Source organism: Protomyctophum bolini, assembly GCF_963924005.1.
Source record: "Protomyctophum bolini genome assembly, chromosome: 9".
Taxonomy (NCBI): domain Eukaryota; kingdom Metazoa; phylum Chordata; class Actinopteri; order Myctophiformes; family Myctophidae; genus Protomyctophum; species Protomyctophum bolini.
This window is the reverse complement of record NC_137870.1, coordinates 15,383,109-15,398,490: the sequence shown is the minus strand read 5'-3', so window position 1 is coordinate 15,398,490 and position 15,382 is coordinate 15,383,109. Positions and strand designations below refer to the sequence as shown.

General features: G+C 43.5%; 2 protein-coding genes across 3 annotated transcripts in view; both read right to left on the bottom strand.

Annotated features, from left to right (window-relative positions):
- Positions 1-15,382, bottom strand: part of nlrc3l (NLR family, CARD domain containing 3-like) — a 234,648-nt gene that overhangs the window by 18,327 nt on the left and 200,939 nt on the right. The window lies entirely within an intron of this gene.
- ctsc (cathepsin C) lies at positions 1,252-13,782 on the bottom strand. The gene is made up of 8 exons (XM_080772670.1): positions 13,439-13,782; positions 10,825-10,970; positions 8,371-8,537; positions 7,870-8,025; positions 7,039-7,157; positions 5,015-5,146; positions 3,999-4,231; positions 1,252-3,492 (listed from the first exon to the last, which is right to left on the bottom strand). Exons 1-8 carry the CDS (start codon positions 13,611-13,613, stop codon positions 3,220-3,222), a joined length of 1,401 nt encoding a protein of 466 aa, XP_080628796.1. The 5' UTR covers positions 13,614-13,782; the 3' UTR covers positions 1,252-3,219.

The window sequence follows — 15,382 nt, the reverse complement described above, 5'->3', positions numbered from 1 at the left end:
CTAAATGCAATGATGAAATATGGAGATATAAATACAAGGTTTCCTCCCGACAGCAAAAGATATAACTGTTTTCCAGAGAAGTCACATGTCTGGGTTGAAGTCGTTGATGCAGGAGATAAGCAGCACTATCCAAATACCATGAACATTAACAACCAACTGCTTTATGAAACATAAAAGGGAAAGCCAGCCAGACAATGAATAGACAGAAACTACACACAGATGTCATGAACATATTTTAGCTACTTAATCCCCATTAGTTTGTTGGATTTAAGAGTAGCTATAGCCTATAGTGAAAATAGCCTGTCTACAAGCTCTTAACCCATTGTGGTGTAAATTGGCTACACTATTTTGTAACATTAAAAAATCACATTTGTTTTGAAAATATAGCATGCATAAAATAGGTACACTAATTTGAAAGAGGTTAAATTGAACCTTCATTTAGTGCTAAAATGCAGTTTAAAGAGATCATTTTAGTAAGGACTTCAATAAGCATAAAATGGTATAGTTGGTATATAGCGCCTTTAGATTACATTCACAGATTCACACAGACTGCAGAGGAAACTAGAAAAAGTGCCCCTCGGGGCACAGGTCTCCACAAGGCCAGGTCAGGTTGTGGCCTCCTGGTGGCGCTATAATAGGCCAATGTGAAAAGGGTGCCATTTGTTCTTACACCATTAATGGCAATTGGATGATTTGAGGCATTTTGTTCCAAAAATGTGTTTTGCTAAAATCCACCTGTTGGTGGTGCTATAACAGGCCAATGTGAAACGGGTGGGATATATTCCTCAGCCTAGTAGGAAAGTCTGTGAAAGATTTCACATAAATTGCACGCTGCATTCATGATTTGAGGCGTTTTGTTTCAAAAGGGCCAATCCTGCAAACTTTGAAAGCCTGTTAGCCAATTAGGATGAAATATGAAATATCAGACAGATCCATCTTGAACACATGACTATAGAGATAGTGTGTAACGATTTGCAGGATTTTTGAATCTGGAGGAGTAATTTCAAAAGTGTGCAAAATTTGGCATCGACCGGGTTAACGGTGCCGGAGATTAGCTGTTCACAGACGGACGGACGGACACACGGACGGACGGAGTGCAAAACATACTCTCTCCCCATGCCTTCGGCCTGGTGGAGACAACAACCTGTTCATCAGGAGCAATTTGAGGCTCAGTGTCTTGCTCAAGGAGTCGGGCACCAGCCGGGGATCGGAGGAGGGACCTTTTCCCCCAGTATAGAATTCAAAATACCATTTAGTACTGTCTGCCACGGTGTCCTTTTATTTTCAAAATATTTAAAAACAGACAGGAAAAACATAGTGCAAATCAGGAAGACATGTAATTTGACACTAGGCCTAACATTGAAATAAAAGCAGAAAAATCAAGGCACTAGAATCGGTTACAATCGCCTTTCAACACTCGTCAAAAACAACACTTTCCTTTTTATAAGCCTCCCACGAGATTATCCCAAGTCCCAGAGTCCCAGTAGGAATTATGGTAGTTGTGAAAGGTCTAAAACCAATGTGACAAATTGACAATAGCAGCTACGACAAATAAAAAGCCTTTTCCCTTGTGTTTTCCTGAGACAGATATTCCACCACACAAGTAGTCACGTTGTAATTGGCAGAATCAAATAACAGCATGCCTTTTTTATCAATTCCCTTTTAGAATAAATTGGACTCAAACTATGTACCTGCCCTCAGTCAAGATTCCCTTTTCAAGAAGTACAGCATTAAAAATAAATCTATTTCCATTTAAAATCAAGGCAGCCGTAACTGAAATTTAAACGAGGGGAGCAGCTATATTGAGTTCGGATAGATCTGCTATTTTCAAATAGGCAGATGTGTATACAGTTAAAGTGGTTTCTATATTTACTAGTTCTGCTGGGTACTCCCCTCCTCAAGGACCCCTGGGGTGTCCCCAGACCCCACAGCCACGTGCACTAGGCTTTTCACACTGTTCCTTGAGGAGTTCTTAGGCCAGCACAATCATTGGCAGCTTTCATTTCACAGACATTTGAAAAAAAATCATATCCATCTGTGGATGAACAAGTGGATTTATGGATTTGGATGAACAATTTATTTCTGCAGAAATAAATTTAAAACTAAGTGGATTAAGAACGTCTGCTAAATGCCTAAATTGTAAATTGAGCTTTTAGATCGTCTATTTACGGCAGAGATTTGGTATAGAGGATAGTATCCTGACTCCACCAGATTGAAGAAGCTTGCTTCACAAGCTACATCCATCTGGGATCTGTAACCCAATCGCTTTTTTTCAAGCGACCGTCTGTCAATAGGCATATTGACATGTCTACATGATGTACAGTAGCTGTCGCTGCGCAAGCAGCAAACCCCGCAAAAAATCGGATGTCGGATGTGTAGGTCATGTCTTCGCTTACTTTCACGAATAGAAGACGATTTTCCAATTTTAAGGCGCTAGGAAAATAAGGAAATACAAATGCAACAGGCGCTTCTCGATAACATCACACCCGGTCTTGCCAAGATCCCACCGTAGCTGACGCCGATTGGTTGGACCCGGGCACAAGACGGTTCTTAGTAGTAAGTACAGACCCCTGGGGGACCCCGTCAAAGTATAGGATTTAAGTGATTAAATGCAATTTGTAAACAACAGTCAATTTGGGGTCCTTCTCATGAAGACCTCCTAGAAAAGTAATTAAAAAGCCCTGCAGTCTTTGGGACTTCCACAGGATCAATTTGTGAAAATATCTCATACTTTCTGGGTGCCTTCCAAGACGGGTAAACAGGCCATTAACTAAGCTCCCCTGGAGGGCAACGGAAACTCTGACTAAACCATGGAAGCAGATCAGAGGAAATCTACTCTCTCGTTTTAAAGCACTGTTTCTCCCCCCAAAAGATTACTCGCACTGCGACACCTTCAATTCATTTTGTTTTTGTCACATGAAGAAATCCGAGAATGATGAGGAGTTTCTTGATGAATTAATGGGTTTACGATTAACAACTGCAAAACGAAACTATATATAAACAAATAATGTATAGTAAATCCAAAATAATGCTCAGTGTAATCCCAGTGTTGGGGATTATAAACCAATTTATTTTCTTTGCTTTTATCAAGCTTTAACCCCTCATTTCTTCAATTGACCAAATACTTTTCTTTTTTGGATTGTTCAGTCAGAAATGTGAGGAAAAACTAATTTTACTCCCCTTCTGGCCTTTCCGTCCGTCTCATTGGCTCATCCAGCTCTACAGTTGCGGGATGGGCGTGGCGGCCACTGCGATGCTCTCCACGCTGCACTCGTCGCTGCCGCGGCGGATGCGGAAGAAGCCGCTCTCGCCCCAGGCGGTGCCCCAGCTGTTCTTGATGACCCAGTACTTCTGGCCCGTCATGTGGCAGCGGCCGTAGCCCACCAGCAGCACGGCGTGATTGGTCAGCTCAAACGGGTTGAAGGGGTCACTCAGGCCCACTTCCGTGTGGTGGTAGATGCCCTCCTTGTAGTGCATGAAGTCTGAGTACACCTGCAAACAAGAAACGCGGTCCGTCGGGTGGAATCCTCCAAAAACTGGTACTTTTCAGGATGCAAATTCGGCAAAAGTAGCAGATCTACAAGCTCAAAACACATCGCGTTCGGTCATAGACCCTATTCAGCCAAGTCTACTGGCAGATGAGCAGCATTTTTTTATTTACATTTTCATACTTTGGCTATTCAAAAACAGCAGATGTACAAGCTCAAAAATGGTAGATGGTGCATTTATATAGCGCTTTACATATAGATTGTGCATTACATTCACCCATCACCCATTCTCTCTCACACACACACACACAGACACGGCGGAGGAGACCATGCAAGGCACACTGGGAGAAATTAGTGGTTCAGCGTTCTTGCTCAAGGACACTAACTCTGGGGGAGCCCAGGAGCTTGTAGATCTGCATTTTCGCAAATCTCTGGAACAATGTTTGTTGAGATGTAATACATATAATTTTTGTTTATCTCTTGCTCATCATCCCCAGTTTAGTTACAGACCTCAAAGGACACAGCCATGGGTCCGTTCTTCACCAGCTCCAGCATCATGGCCGCCTCGCTGCAGCCTCCGTAGAACCCGCCTACGTAGCTATACTCCGCCGTGTAATGGCGGCCACACGTCCGCTGAACACCGCACGGTGAGTCCTTCCCGATGTACGGGAAGCACTGCTCGTCCACCACGCCAAAGTCCTGGACGTACTTATTAATCAGGTATGGGAAACCGCCATCACAACCTTAACAAATGGAGAGAGGGGAAACTGCTCTCACAACCTTAACTAATCAGTGGCACGCCCCACGCCCCCTGTTCTCCCTTTGCCAGCCTTTTTTGTCACCTTTTCAAGACATGTTGCGTTTAGCATTTATATCTTACCTTTTCAAGACAAACCCTGGTATAGAGCCCTGCGCGGGGGTGATTTATTAATCCCACTCCCGCCCGCTCCCGTTGAATTTCAGACCAATCCCACGCCCGCAAAGATTTCATTTTTGACCGACCGCAGTGACAGCCGATCCCGCCAACAAAAAAATCCCGCAATTTTATCGTTTAGTCCCGCTAAACCAGCAATATTTCCATTTCCCAAAAAAATACATTTACCCAAACAGTTGGCCTGCATGTATTTGTGTGAGGAGCTGATCTTTTTTTTTTTTTTTTTTTTTTTTTAAAGCCCCCCTTCCCAGTCGGGGGCCCCTGGGCTGCAGCCCACCCTAGCCCAATGGTAAGTCCGCCTCTGCGTGGAGGGGATGGGATGGGAGGAGGAGGGGGGCGGGAGGCACCCGTCTAGTCCTTGCAAAGGGCTCGTTCTTTCAGGCTAATAGTCCTGTAACCTGCCCATTCAGTAAACCGCCCATTCTGATTGGCAATACACCATACAGCACAAGTACTTATATTTAGGATTTAACATATACAGGCTAAGAAGACATCAGAGCAGGCGGCTGCCATTTTCATGGATGGATTCATGGATTCATGCCGAGTTTGAGCCCAGAAGGATCCCCCTGGCCAAGATGTGTGCATGCATTACCTTGAGAATACAATGAACAGGAGACCACCTGCTGGGGGCTGAGGACTGGGGTCTCAGTGTTGTTGGTCAGAACTCGGATTCGAGCCTCCAGCATCCCCATGGTGGCGAAGGAATAGCAGCTTCCACATGACCCTGGAACACACAGCGGGGAGATGTAAACCAGTGGTTCCCAAAGTGGCTGGGTCTGGGGACTCCCAGGGTTCCTTGAGGGGGTTCCAGGGGGTCCCCAGCAAAAAGATTTACAGGCCCAATGGGTCCATTTGTATTGTCTGAGTTAAATTAAAGGAGAATTCTGGACAAACCCCTTTCTTACCTTAATCTGATGTTATTGTATCCAAGAACGAGTGGCACAGGTGAAAATGTTTGTTTTAATATTTTTATTGGTTTTTAAGTTTTTTCACGTACAGTTACTTTACAAACCTTGGACATACTTTGCCAAACTGACATAACATATAAACAAACAAAAAACAAAACAACCACATTAGGACAGGGGGGGGGGGTGAAAATGTTTAATTACACCCTCCCGAGCCCACCGCAGCTCAGACCGTGCGTGGGGGAGGGGGGGGGGGTTGTTAATTATGAGAGAGAAATGCTACACTGCCCACAAGCCTAATAGTCATAGTAATCCATATCGAATGAATTTCACATAATGTACAAGCATAATTTGTATGGAGACAGGAGAGGGAAGGGAAGTGGAAGTGGTGAAATCCAAATTGACGTTTCACATTAGCGTTGAAAAAAGTTGAAGTCGGCTTAGTTTAGTAGCTACAAGTGCGCCGGTTTGTATCTTCATGTGGGTCCTTGTAGCCTGTCGTTTTGTACTATAGATTTACTCTTCATTCAGATCCCCATTAGCTGCCACCAAAGTAGCATGGGAAGCATATAGGCATATAGGACAAGCTGGAGCCAGGCTCATGATCCGTCTCAATCCCACAGGCTTTAGTGGCATGTAAAAGAAAATGTGATCATGAGGTGAATTAAGTACAGTGATGCACTCCAACACACATACGCTTGGTGGGGGGGCTATTCAAGTACTTACTGCAGTACCTTAAAGCCCTGCAGTGGTCCTCTGTCTCTCTCTCACACACTCACGCACGATTTGGCAGGCATGTATGGTTGTCTAGAGTTAAATGTTCCATAGTTGCTTTTAATGTGGTAGTATTAGATTAAGCCGATTACTTGATTTTGTTTAGGGGGGGGGGGGTATGAGTCATAATTGATGGGCTTCAGTGAGTCAGCTTAGAAGTGCTTTGTTATATCCCTCGCATGGTGGAGTCGCGTGCAGAAAATAGAAGAACTACAAGATCGCGTGTCGCATCCGCCACACGTTGAGCTTGTGGGTCTGCTATTTTTGGCACGTGACAAATTATGAATTCCCTCCCCAAAAAACAGTTCTGCTATCAAACACTTAAGGTTTTTAACTTAAACCCTATGTAATCATTTGACCGGGGTCTCCCAGGCCTGTACTCCCCCAGTTTACACCAGATCTCTTTGATGAAAACTTTCACTCTACACCCCCATCCTGACAAGGAGTTTTTTTGTTCTGCTTTTAGCCCAAATGTGTATGACTGTAATGTGTCCCAAATGTGTAAATTACTGTATCTCGTACCGTTTTACTGTCTAATAAGTATTCAATCAATTTCAGGTGTTGAGGCATTACATTTATTTTGACTTAGTTCCAGTTAAATATTGTGGAAAAACAAATATGCAAGACAGAGAGAGACACATAGAGAGAAAGAGAGAGAGAGCGAGAGAGAGAGAGAGAGAGATTAAATGGTCACCTTGGTTTCTGACAGGGCTGAGGTAGTTGACATCATTATATCAATTAAACAGGGTAACTTTGCCCAGAAATTCTGGGGAAATTGCAAAGTGTGGTTGCCTCGATGGCACAGATGCCTTCGTAAATATAGGCCCCTCCCACTGATATTGCTAGCCAATTACAATAAGGGTTGAACGGGGAGATATCCTGGCATATAGTAATCATTCTTTAATTAATCCTGGTGTGAAATGAGTTAAATGGTCACCTTGGTTTCGGACTGGGCTGAGGTAGTTGACACCGGCGACGTCTCTCCAGTCCCAGCGCTCGGCGAGTGCCGCCGACATCTTCTTAAGATTAGCCGTCACAGGGGCGGTGCCAACACGTCTGACGCCATCATGGGGACAATACAGTTAGTTACTGAAAGTAGAAGTCGTCTAGGCCTGTCACAAGACGTCTTTTTGGGGGGTTTATTAATTGCTGCTCTAATAATTGTGATTATTTCTATGCTATGTTGATGAACTGAATACATAGGACCACAATGGTTAATTTGTGTGATTTAGTGTACCTCGTGCTGTTTAATTTCTGACTAATATCGAGTTTGATTAATCAATTACCGGTAACGATTTAATTGCAGTTCTAGAGCTGTCACGATAACACATTTTAAGTTGATAATTGTCACACAAATAATTGCGATTAACGATTTAATAGAGATGACACATGACATCATCATCATACTCAGAAGTTATGCGGGAACAACTATTGACTCAGAGTGGCAAAAACCTACTTTCTGGCCTTGACAGCCCATACACCCAATCTCTGAATGCATTAATCGACGTTAAAGGGATAGTTCGGATTTTTTAAAACTTAAGCTGTATGAAATACTTTAATATAGTGGTTGCAACTGTATCAATTGATTGCCCGAGTCCCGTGGCGGGAGTTATGCTCTGGTTTTGGTGAAATATTACCGTAAGTAGTTCCGGTCATTTTATGGGGGGCACAGGGGGGCAGGGCCATGCATTAAAAGTAAATTAATTGTGATTATGTCAACTACCATAATTGCGATGAGACGATGATGTATTAAGTGTGCCAGGCCTACCTGGGGATGCGAGAGGCCGGTCCTCCAGCTCTGTATTGCAACTCCTCCAGACTGTAGTGCTCGTGCTCTGGGTAGGCCACCGCCTTCCACGAACTCTGGATGGAGTTGATGGTATCGATGAAGTCCATGTTGTGTTTGTACGGCCTCTGGAGCAGCCTGGAGCAAAAGGGAGCAAATTACATTACTGGGTTTTTCCCCCCATACATAAAATTTAAATAATAAAGCCACCTAAACGGACTAGATACCTGGTTTGAAACCTAGAAAAAATGGGCTGCTTATTTGGGCTTGCTTCCACATTTTGTAATTATTATTTAAACCAGTTGTTGCACAAATCTTCAAAATATTGCACGTCATTTCAAGATTTATTTTTTGTGTTGAGCTTGTAGATGTTGTACTGTACTGAAGTGCTTCTTTTGGCTTGCCCTCAATTGTACTTCTGGGTATAAATAAAGGTGACGATGATGATGAGCTGGAATGGGGATCAGGTGAGAGGCCACTCACCTGCGCCCCTCCTTGCGGTGAAGCAGGGGTTTGGGATCGGTGCGAGGTAGTGTTGGCTGCACCCTCTTGGCAACAAAGCAGGCCCAGTTGTTACCCAGTACATCATGGACCCACCCTGGCATGGTCTGATCACAGTAGCTGGTCACCTCTGAACCGTCCTCCGAGTACTACAGGACAACACACATCGGGAGGGAGTAATTACCATTACAATTTAGGCCTTTAACACTTTGACACTCTTATCCAGAGCCCCTTACAATAAGCAAGGTAAATGCATACATAGAATGCAGAGAGAACAGTGTAGTGCTTGTTAGTGCTAGTTGGCAAAGAATTTGAATTATGTTTTATGTGCATTTTCTTTGTATGCCTGTAACTGTGCCTTTCACCCAAAAATGAAATAAAAATGTATATAAAAATAAAATAAAAAGAACAGTGTAACTAGGATCGCGGGGGCACGGTCGCACAGTCGGGACTCGGTAGTGCTGTACAGGGGTGTATCAGTCTCTCCAGTTCATTAGAAACATGACAAAATAAAGGGAGTGAACACAGGGGAAATTGAAAGAGATGACACAAAACATAAACAGACAAAGTTGGAGCTGGAACTAGCTGAGACAGGGAGACATCTTTGTTTCTATGGGTCACAGATATAGAAACAGTTTTTCCCCCCCAGGAAACTATATAAGACATTTGTAGAATTGGCCTCAGGTCTTAATGGGTTAAAAATCACACCCGTGTGAAGTAAGTGGTGCAACTCCGTGTGGGGGTCCCTGGAACTTCCAGACCCCGAGGAACGCGCCCAGGGAGCCGGGGCGATTCCTGTGAGCCGCTCCGCGTCCGAAACGGTTGAGAAATGACAGAGTTACCATGTGGGGGTTCCCAGGGGGTCCCTGTACTGTACTGTTACAACTGAAATCATATACAGTTAGTGTGTGTGTGTGTGTGTGTGTGTGTGTGTGTGTGTGTGTGTGTGTGTGTGTGTGTGTGTGTGTGTGTGTTAGGCTGCACAACAGTGACACTTTGTTTTGAAAACCAACCAAATGCAATTTCCGTGCTCAGACACAGGTAGCCAGCCAGCCAGCCAGCCAGCCAGCCAGGCACACACAAAGCTACTTACAGTAAGTGGTTGCACCAACATAACACACCAGAATGTGCCAACAGTGTGCTCATTAGTAAGAAAACTCATGTTACTCATGTATGTATAGAATATGTCACCTGAGACCCTCTAAGAACAGAATGTGGAAGTTGAGACAGTCAGTCTGCTGTGGAAGACTGACTCAGTCTCTCAACTGTGGAAGTTGAGACTGAATCATCCAATCAGTTTGTTATCCAAGCGGTTTGTTTATAGACAGGACTGAACTTGGCACTTCCTCTTGCAACAACAACAGTCATGTGAGTCGAAGTGGAAAAACGAAAAGTAAGCAAACTCGAGGAAAAATATAAAGCTCTGAACGTGACAAACAACCGCAAGAATGAAATGGAAATGGCACGGAGTGAACCGATGCAAGCCAGAAATGGCTCCCATCTGTTCACTCCATCCATACAACTTCATTCTATGCAGGATGACATTTACTTTACGATTAACTGTCACATAAAAACTTGCAATTAACGATATAATTGTGTTGGGTATAATCCATACATATTAGGATTTTAAGTAGCACAGAGATGATATATGACAAATAACCTAATAATGGGTAATGGATCGATCGGACCCCAAAATCTGGGCAGGGCTCTTCTATAAAGATAGGGATGCGAGTATCCACACAAATTAACCAGAACATTCTTCAAACATGTTGAATGTGAAGCTGCAACAACAAGTTGGTGAAGTAAACGTGGGCTTGCCTTGAACGGCTATCAGTGTTTGTACAGTTTGTACCGCTCATCAAATGGATTTGAAAGTGATCCCAACATGTCTCTGTCGGGTGGTAACTTCGTGTCCAAAACCGCTACTTTTCAAAATTAAAATAAAAAAAACGGTAGTAGATCTACAAGCTAGAAGTTAGAGTTTCAATAGCCTGGAAGTGGAAACCAGACGAATCTGCTGCAGGAAAAAAAATGCCACTCCTCAGTTTTAATTACATTTTGCTCACCCCAGAATTGTTGGTGAATAATGAGCCTACTTTTCAAAATGAGACTTTGTGAGACATTGGAATCTGTTTGTAACTGCCCCATGGAAATAAATCTTCCACACCGAACTTCCAGACTAATATCTATGCAATGACATTGTATACTCATCTACATGAATCTACAGTATCGTCGAGTGGAAGTCCAAAATTGTTCAAATTGAAATTCCAGTAGAGTTTGCGGATCTGCTACTTTGACACTAAAGGAGTAATTCATCCAAAGAATCACTTAAATTACTGAATTCAAGGCTTCATGGGGTGTGAAAATATATCGTCATTATTTGAGTGAACTACTCCTTTAAGCCTTGCACCTTGCAGCGTTCCTATCAAGGTTTACCTTGAAATAGGCTAACCATTTGTAGTTGTTGATGACCACCTCGAAGCCCTGGTTGTAGATGAGCGTGAAGAAGCCCGTGTTCCCCAGGTCGTCTGTGGCCACAGACAGCTTCTCCAAGGTCACCGTCACCATCTTCACGCCCGTGGCTGCAGCAACAGTAGGGACAAAAAACAACTAATAAGTTCATTCAATGAGTTTCAAAGTAGACTACACCAGGGGTCTTCCAATGTTTTTCATGTCATGGACCCTTTAGCTGAGGGAGAGATGAAGCAAAACCAAATATGGGTTCCCGATCTGAGTGGGTAAAACACCAAAAAGGGTTCCCGCCCAGAATGGGTTAAAGGCATTTGAAATTACATAAAAATGTAAATTTTCAGGATTCCAATTAGAATATAACAAAAATAGCCGATCTACAAGCTCAAAACGCGTTGCGCTATATATGACCCTAGGGAGTGAGTGTGGAAATATAGTGGCCCTCTCCATCGTCAAAGTTGCCCACCCCTGTTTTAAACCGTTAATATTTAGTGACCCAAGTTGACCGTTGGCTCTGTACTTGGTCTAGCCTTTTTCGCTCTACACCAGTGATATTCAACTGGCGGCTAACCATAGCCAAAGTCGGCCCTGGGGAGTGTTCTTGTGGCTAAAGCTCAGCTCGGTGAACCAAACCTGTGTGCCGGCGTGTGCCGGTGTAAAAAAGGCTGTGGGCCTGTTTTTGACCGCCACCCGCCCCTCTAGACCAGAACCACACAGGCTGGGCCTGGGCCAGGCTAGCCCCTCTAGACCAGAACCACACAGGCTGGGCCACCCGCCCCTCTAGACCAGAACCACACAGGCTGGGCCACCCGTCCCTCTAGACCAGAACCACACAGGCTGGGCCAGGCTAGGGGCAGGGCCAGGCTAGGGGCAGGCTGACATGGTGAAGTGTTTTTATGTTTGAATGAATGAAAGGCCACAGGCTCTCTTATGACATTGTCGTGTTTCATGAAAGATTAGTTGAGAGTTAGGGCATCATGACATTTTGTGTAAAAGCTATGGATTTGAGATGGAGGAGATGAAGAATTATTTGATGGAAAAGAATCCCCTCAAAACTAAGAAACAGGTAGCTACAAATGGAGAGAGATGGCATGTGATGAACGGACTGCACTCAAAACTCATGTTGTGCTCTTTTATGTTGATGCGCAACTGAACAATGTTCAGTGAACATGTATGTAAACTTGTGTTTCCGGTAAAACAGTAATTTTTTGTATTTATTGTCTTGTGGCCCGACCTGTAAGTAATCTTACAATTGTGGCCCCTACCTAATCTAGTTGAATACTAGCCCTGGTCCAGTGCTTACAGCGAGTCTCTCTAGACTCACTGTAAGCACTGGACCAGGGCTAGTTGAATACCTGCTCTACACCAACTCTACAAAAATAGACTGTCTACAAGCTCACAAAACCTCACATTGTATTTCTGATAATAGCGCTTAAAGAGATTAAAACCAGGAAAAGACAACAAGTCATATCACAATTTACAATATTACGCTATTCAAAATCCCAGACCATATCTAGTCTCGTACAACAATATCAGCCCAGTCCTACATTGTCCTCATTTCACAGTAACAATATTTACCAGCTCAGATTAATATATTTAAATGATGAATATCACCAATGCAATGAACTGGAGGGTCATGTAGCCTCAAAGACTAATATCACATCATGTGACATTCACATGAGCTTAGATCACATGTCCTGAGATTTTTCTGCTGATAAATGATATATCTCACCTTCACGTGAGACCATGCACAAGGGACAATGATGGGTTCTTTGAGGGGATTAGGAACCAAATGGACCCTTACAGGTTTGTAGAGTACAAATGGAACCAAATGGACCTGTAAGCTAAACTTCCATTGTTTCAATTTGAAATCTCATAATTATGTTTGAGAATCACTGGGCCAGATATGTGCATCAATACATTGAGAACAGCTTAATAGTTTGATAAACAAATATTTATTGTATTAGACTTTGATTTTGACTTATTAACCTTACACAGACAACTCAGACACTGATACCAAATAAATGTTTTTGTCTAGTAGATTTGTTTTTCTCAAACACAAATGACCATGCAACTAGATAGATACTGTAGATAGATAGATAGATAGATACTGTAGATAGATAGATAGATAGATAGATAGATAGATAGATAGATAGATAGATAGATAGATAGATAGATAGATAGATAGATTAAACCTGCAGTTTCTGATGCACTATATTGTTCTCTCAGCAGCACTCTGCACTAGTTGACCTAGTTGTTTACCGACTACAGTCCATGGGTTTACTCTGTTTTAGCTTTGGATGAAGACTACCATAGATTAATCCATTTTGCAGATACCCAAGTAGCCCCATATGTGCCCTCCCTACGCTCATTCTGTAGCTCCGAGCTACAGAATGAGCGTAGGGAGAGGGCACATATGGGGCTAATACGAAAGTAGACCGTCATGTGAACCTTGCCTAATACGAAAGTAAAAGTCAGTTTCGACATGTCCCTATTATCCGAGGCTTACTCCGTTCATGTCTGATCTTGCAAGTCGCTCTAATGCCTGCAGCACATTGTAAATGTAATATGTTGTTTATACCTTCATCGGAACAGTTGATGTCCTTGTCGCGACCCCCCTGTGACATCTGGAACACCCAGCTCCCCTGCAGCTCCTCATAAGTGCAGTTAGCAGGAGTGTCTCCAAGCGAGCGTCCAGGACACAACAACAACACCACACACAGCAACACACTGCCGGCTGCTACACACACCCTCATGGTGGCAACACAAATAAAAATGAAAACAATAAAAACCTGTCTATCTGTACAGGCTACACACGCACAGGGAGATAACAAACAGAACAGTGCCGGGTTCCTGCTTCACAGACACAACAAACAATGCAACGCCAACCTGCTTCAAATTGAAACTTCCCCTCTTCTCCTCTGGTCGCTGTGCTGTGGTCATGTGATCTGCAGCCTACCCCGGCGCATGCGCAGTTCGTGGCTGTGTTGTCAGAGCCGCGTGATTTGGAAGAGCCCCAGTGGTTCCCATAATTTGGGACCCGGGACCCCCAAATGGACACTAATTAGGCCGCGGACCACCATTTGAAAAGATGTGCCAGGGACCCCATAAGACAAGATTTTGCATTTACATCTAAGTGATTCTCAACCCATTTCAAGGACCCCCACGTTTGACATGAATTAGGCTACAGACCCCCATTTAATGGCATTTATTATATCTCTGGGAGTCGGAGGGACCCCCAATTTATATTGTAAAAAGTTACAGACCCATAAAGGTCCATTTGGATTCGGTTACTATATCTATCATTTGGCTGGGACCCTCTGGAGGTTGGAACTCCCTCAAGGACCCTGGGGCTGGGGGTAGCCTATACCTGGACGGCCGTACCCCACTTTGGGAACCACTGACTGCTGTGTCGCGGGTCGAAATATCGGCAACGTTTTGTTTTTTCTTGTTCTTCTGGTAAGTTTTATAAATAAATACATTATTTTCAAATGTTAGTTTTAAAAAAATACATGTTTAAATAACAATAATTTGATGATAGAAAACACAAAAAAGTATTGCACTCTCATATAGCTCTGGTCCAGAGCTAGCACTCTCATGGTAAATGGTGCATAGCCTTTATCCAAGGCACTTTACATAGATTGTGCATTCAATTCACCCATTCACAGCATTCATACACTGATGGCAGCGGAAACCGCAAGGCACCAACCAGCATGCACATCAGGAGCATTTTGGGGTTCCGTTTTTTGCTTGTCTTGGTCTAAAAATGCAACTGCATTTTCAATTAAGGCAAGTTGAGAAATTGAGTGTCAGTTCTCACATAAAACACATAAAGGCACATTGCACATTGCATGCTACTAGACACTATGGCTACTACAAGTAGCCATTGTATGCGCTGAGGGATTAGCAACCATACATACATGGCAGCAACCAAGGGCCATTTCGATTTGAATGCCAGTGCAAATCACCTGACCTAAGGTGCTGTGCTGCAGCTGCACATTTCAAGAAGGCATCTCACATAAAACATCAGATGTTCACAAAACAGCATAATTACATTGAGACACTGACATTTAAAAGGTGCTAAGTGATACAGTATAAGAGGGTATAAGTGATAAGATAATCGAAGTGGAAGGGGCGGTATTGCAGTCGCTGTACCGCACTGACGAAAAGAGAGAGTTATTATTGACAGGAAATAACGGTTACTATTCGGTAACTTAACAGCATGTCTTTGTGTGTGTGTGTGTGTGTGTGTGTGTGTGTGTGTGTGTGTGTGTGTGTGTGTGTGTGTGTGTGTGTGTGTGTGTGTGTGTGTGTGTGTGTGTGTGTGTGAGAGAGAGAGAGAGAGAGAGAGAGAGAGAGAGAGAGAGATCCTGTTTAGCCTAGATGCGGGCCGGGCCCTACGACCGGTTTAGAGTAAATAAAATGAGCAGGCCAAGTGCAAGTTCTCTAAGTAGTGAAGGGTTAAGTGGTTGTCTGAAAATACACATTACTACACAAACAAGTCTTTGAAGCCATCTATGAAATC

Coding starts and splice junctions, on each gene's coding strand:
- ctsc (XM_080772670.1), bottom strand. CDS start 13,613: ATGAGGGTGTGTGTAGCAGCCGGCAGTGTGTTGCTGTGTGTGGTGTTG. Junction 8,026..8,370: donor CACCGCAAGGAGGGGCGCAG/GTGAGTGGCCTC, acceptor CTTTTGCTCCAG/GCTGCTCCAGAGGCCGTACA. Junction 4,232..5,014: donor CTGTTCATTGTATTCTCAAG/GTAATGCATGCA, acceptor CCATTTGTTAAG/GTTGTGATGGCGGTTTCCCA.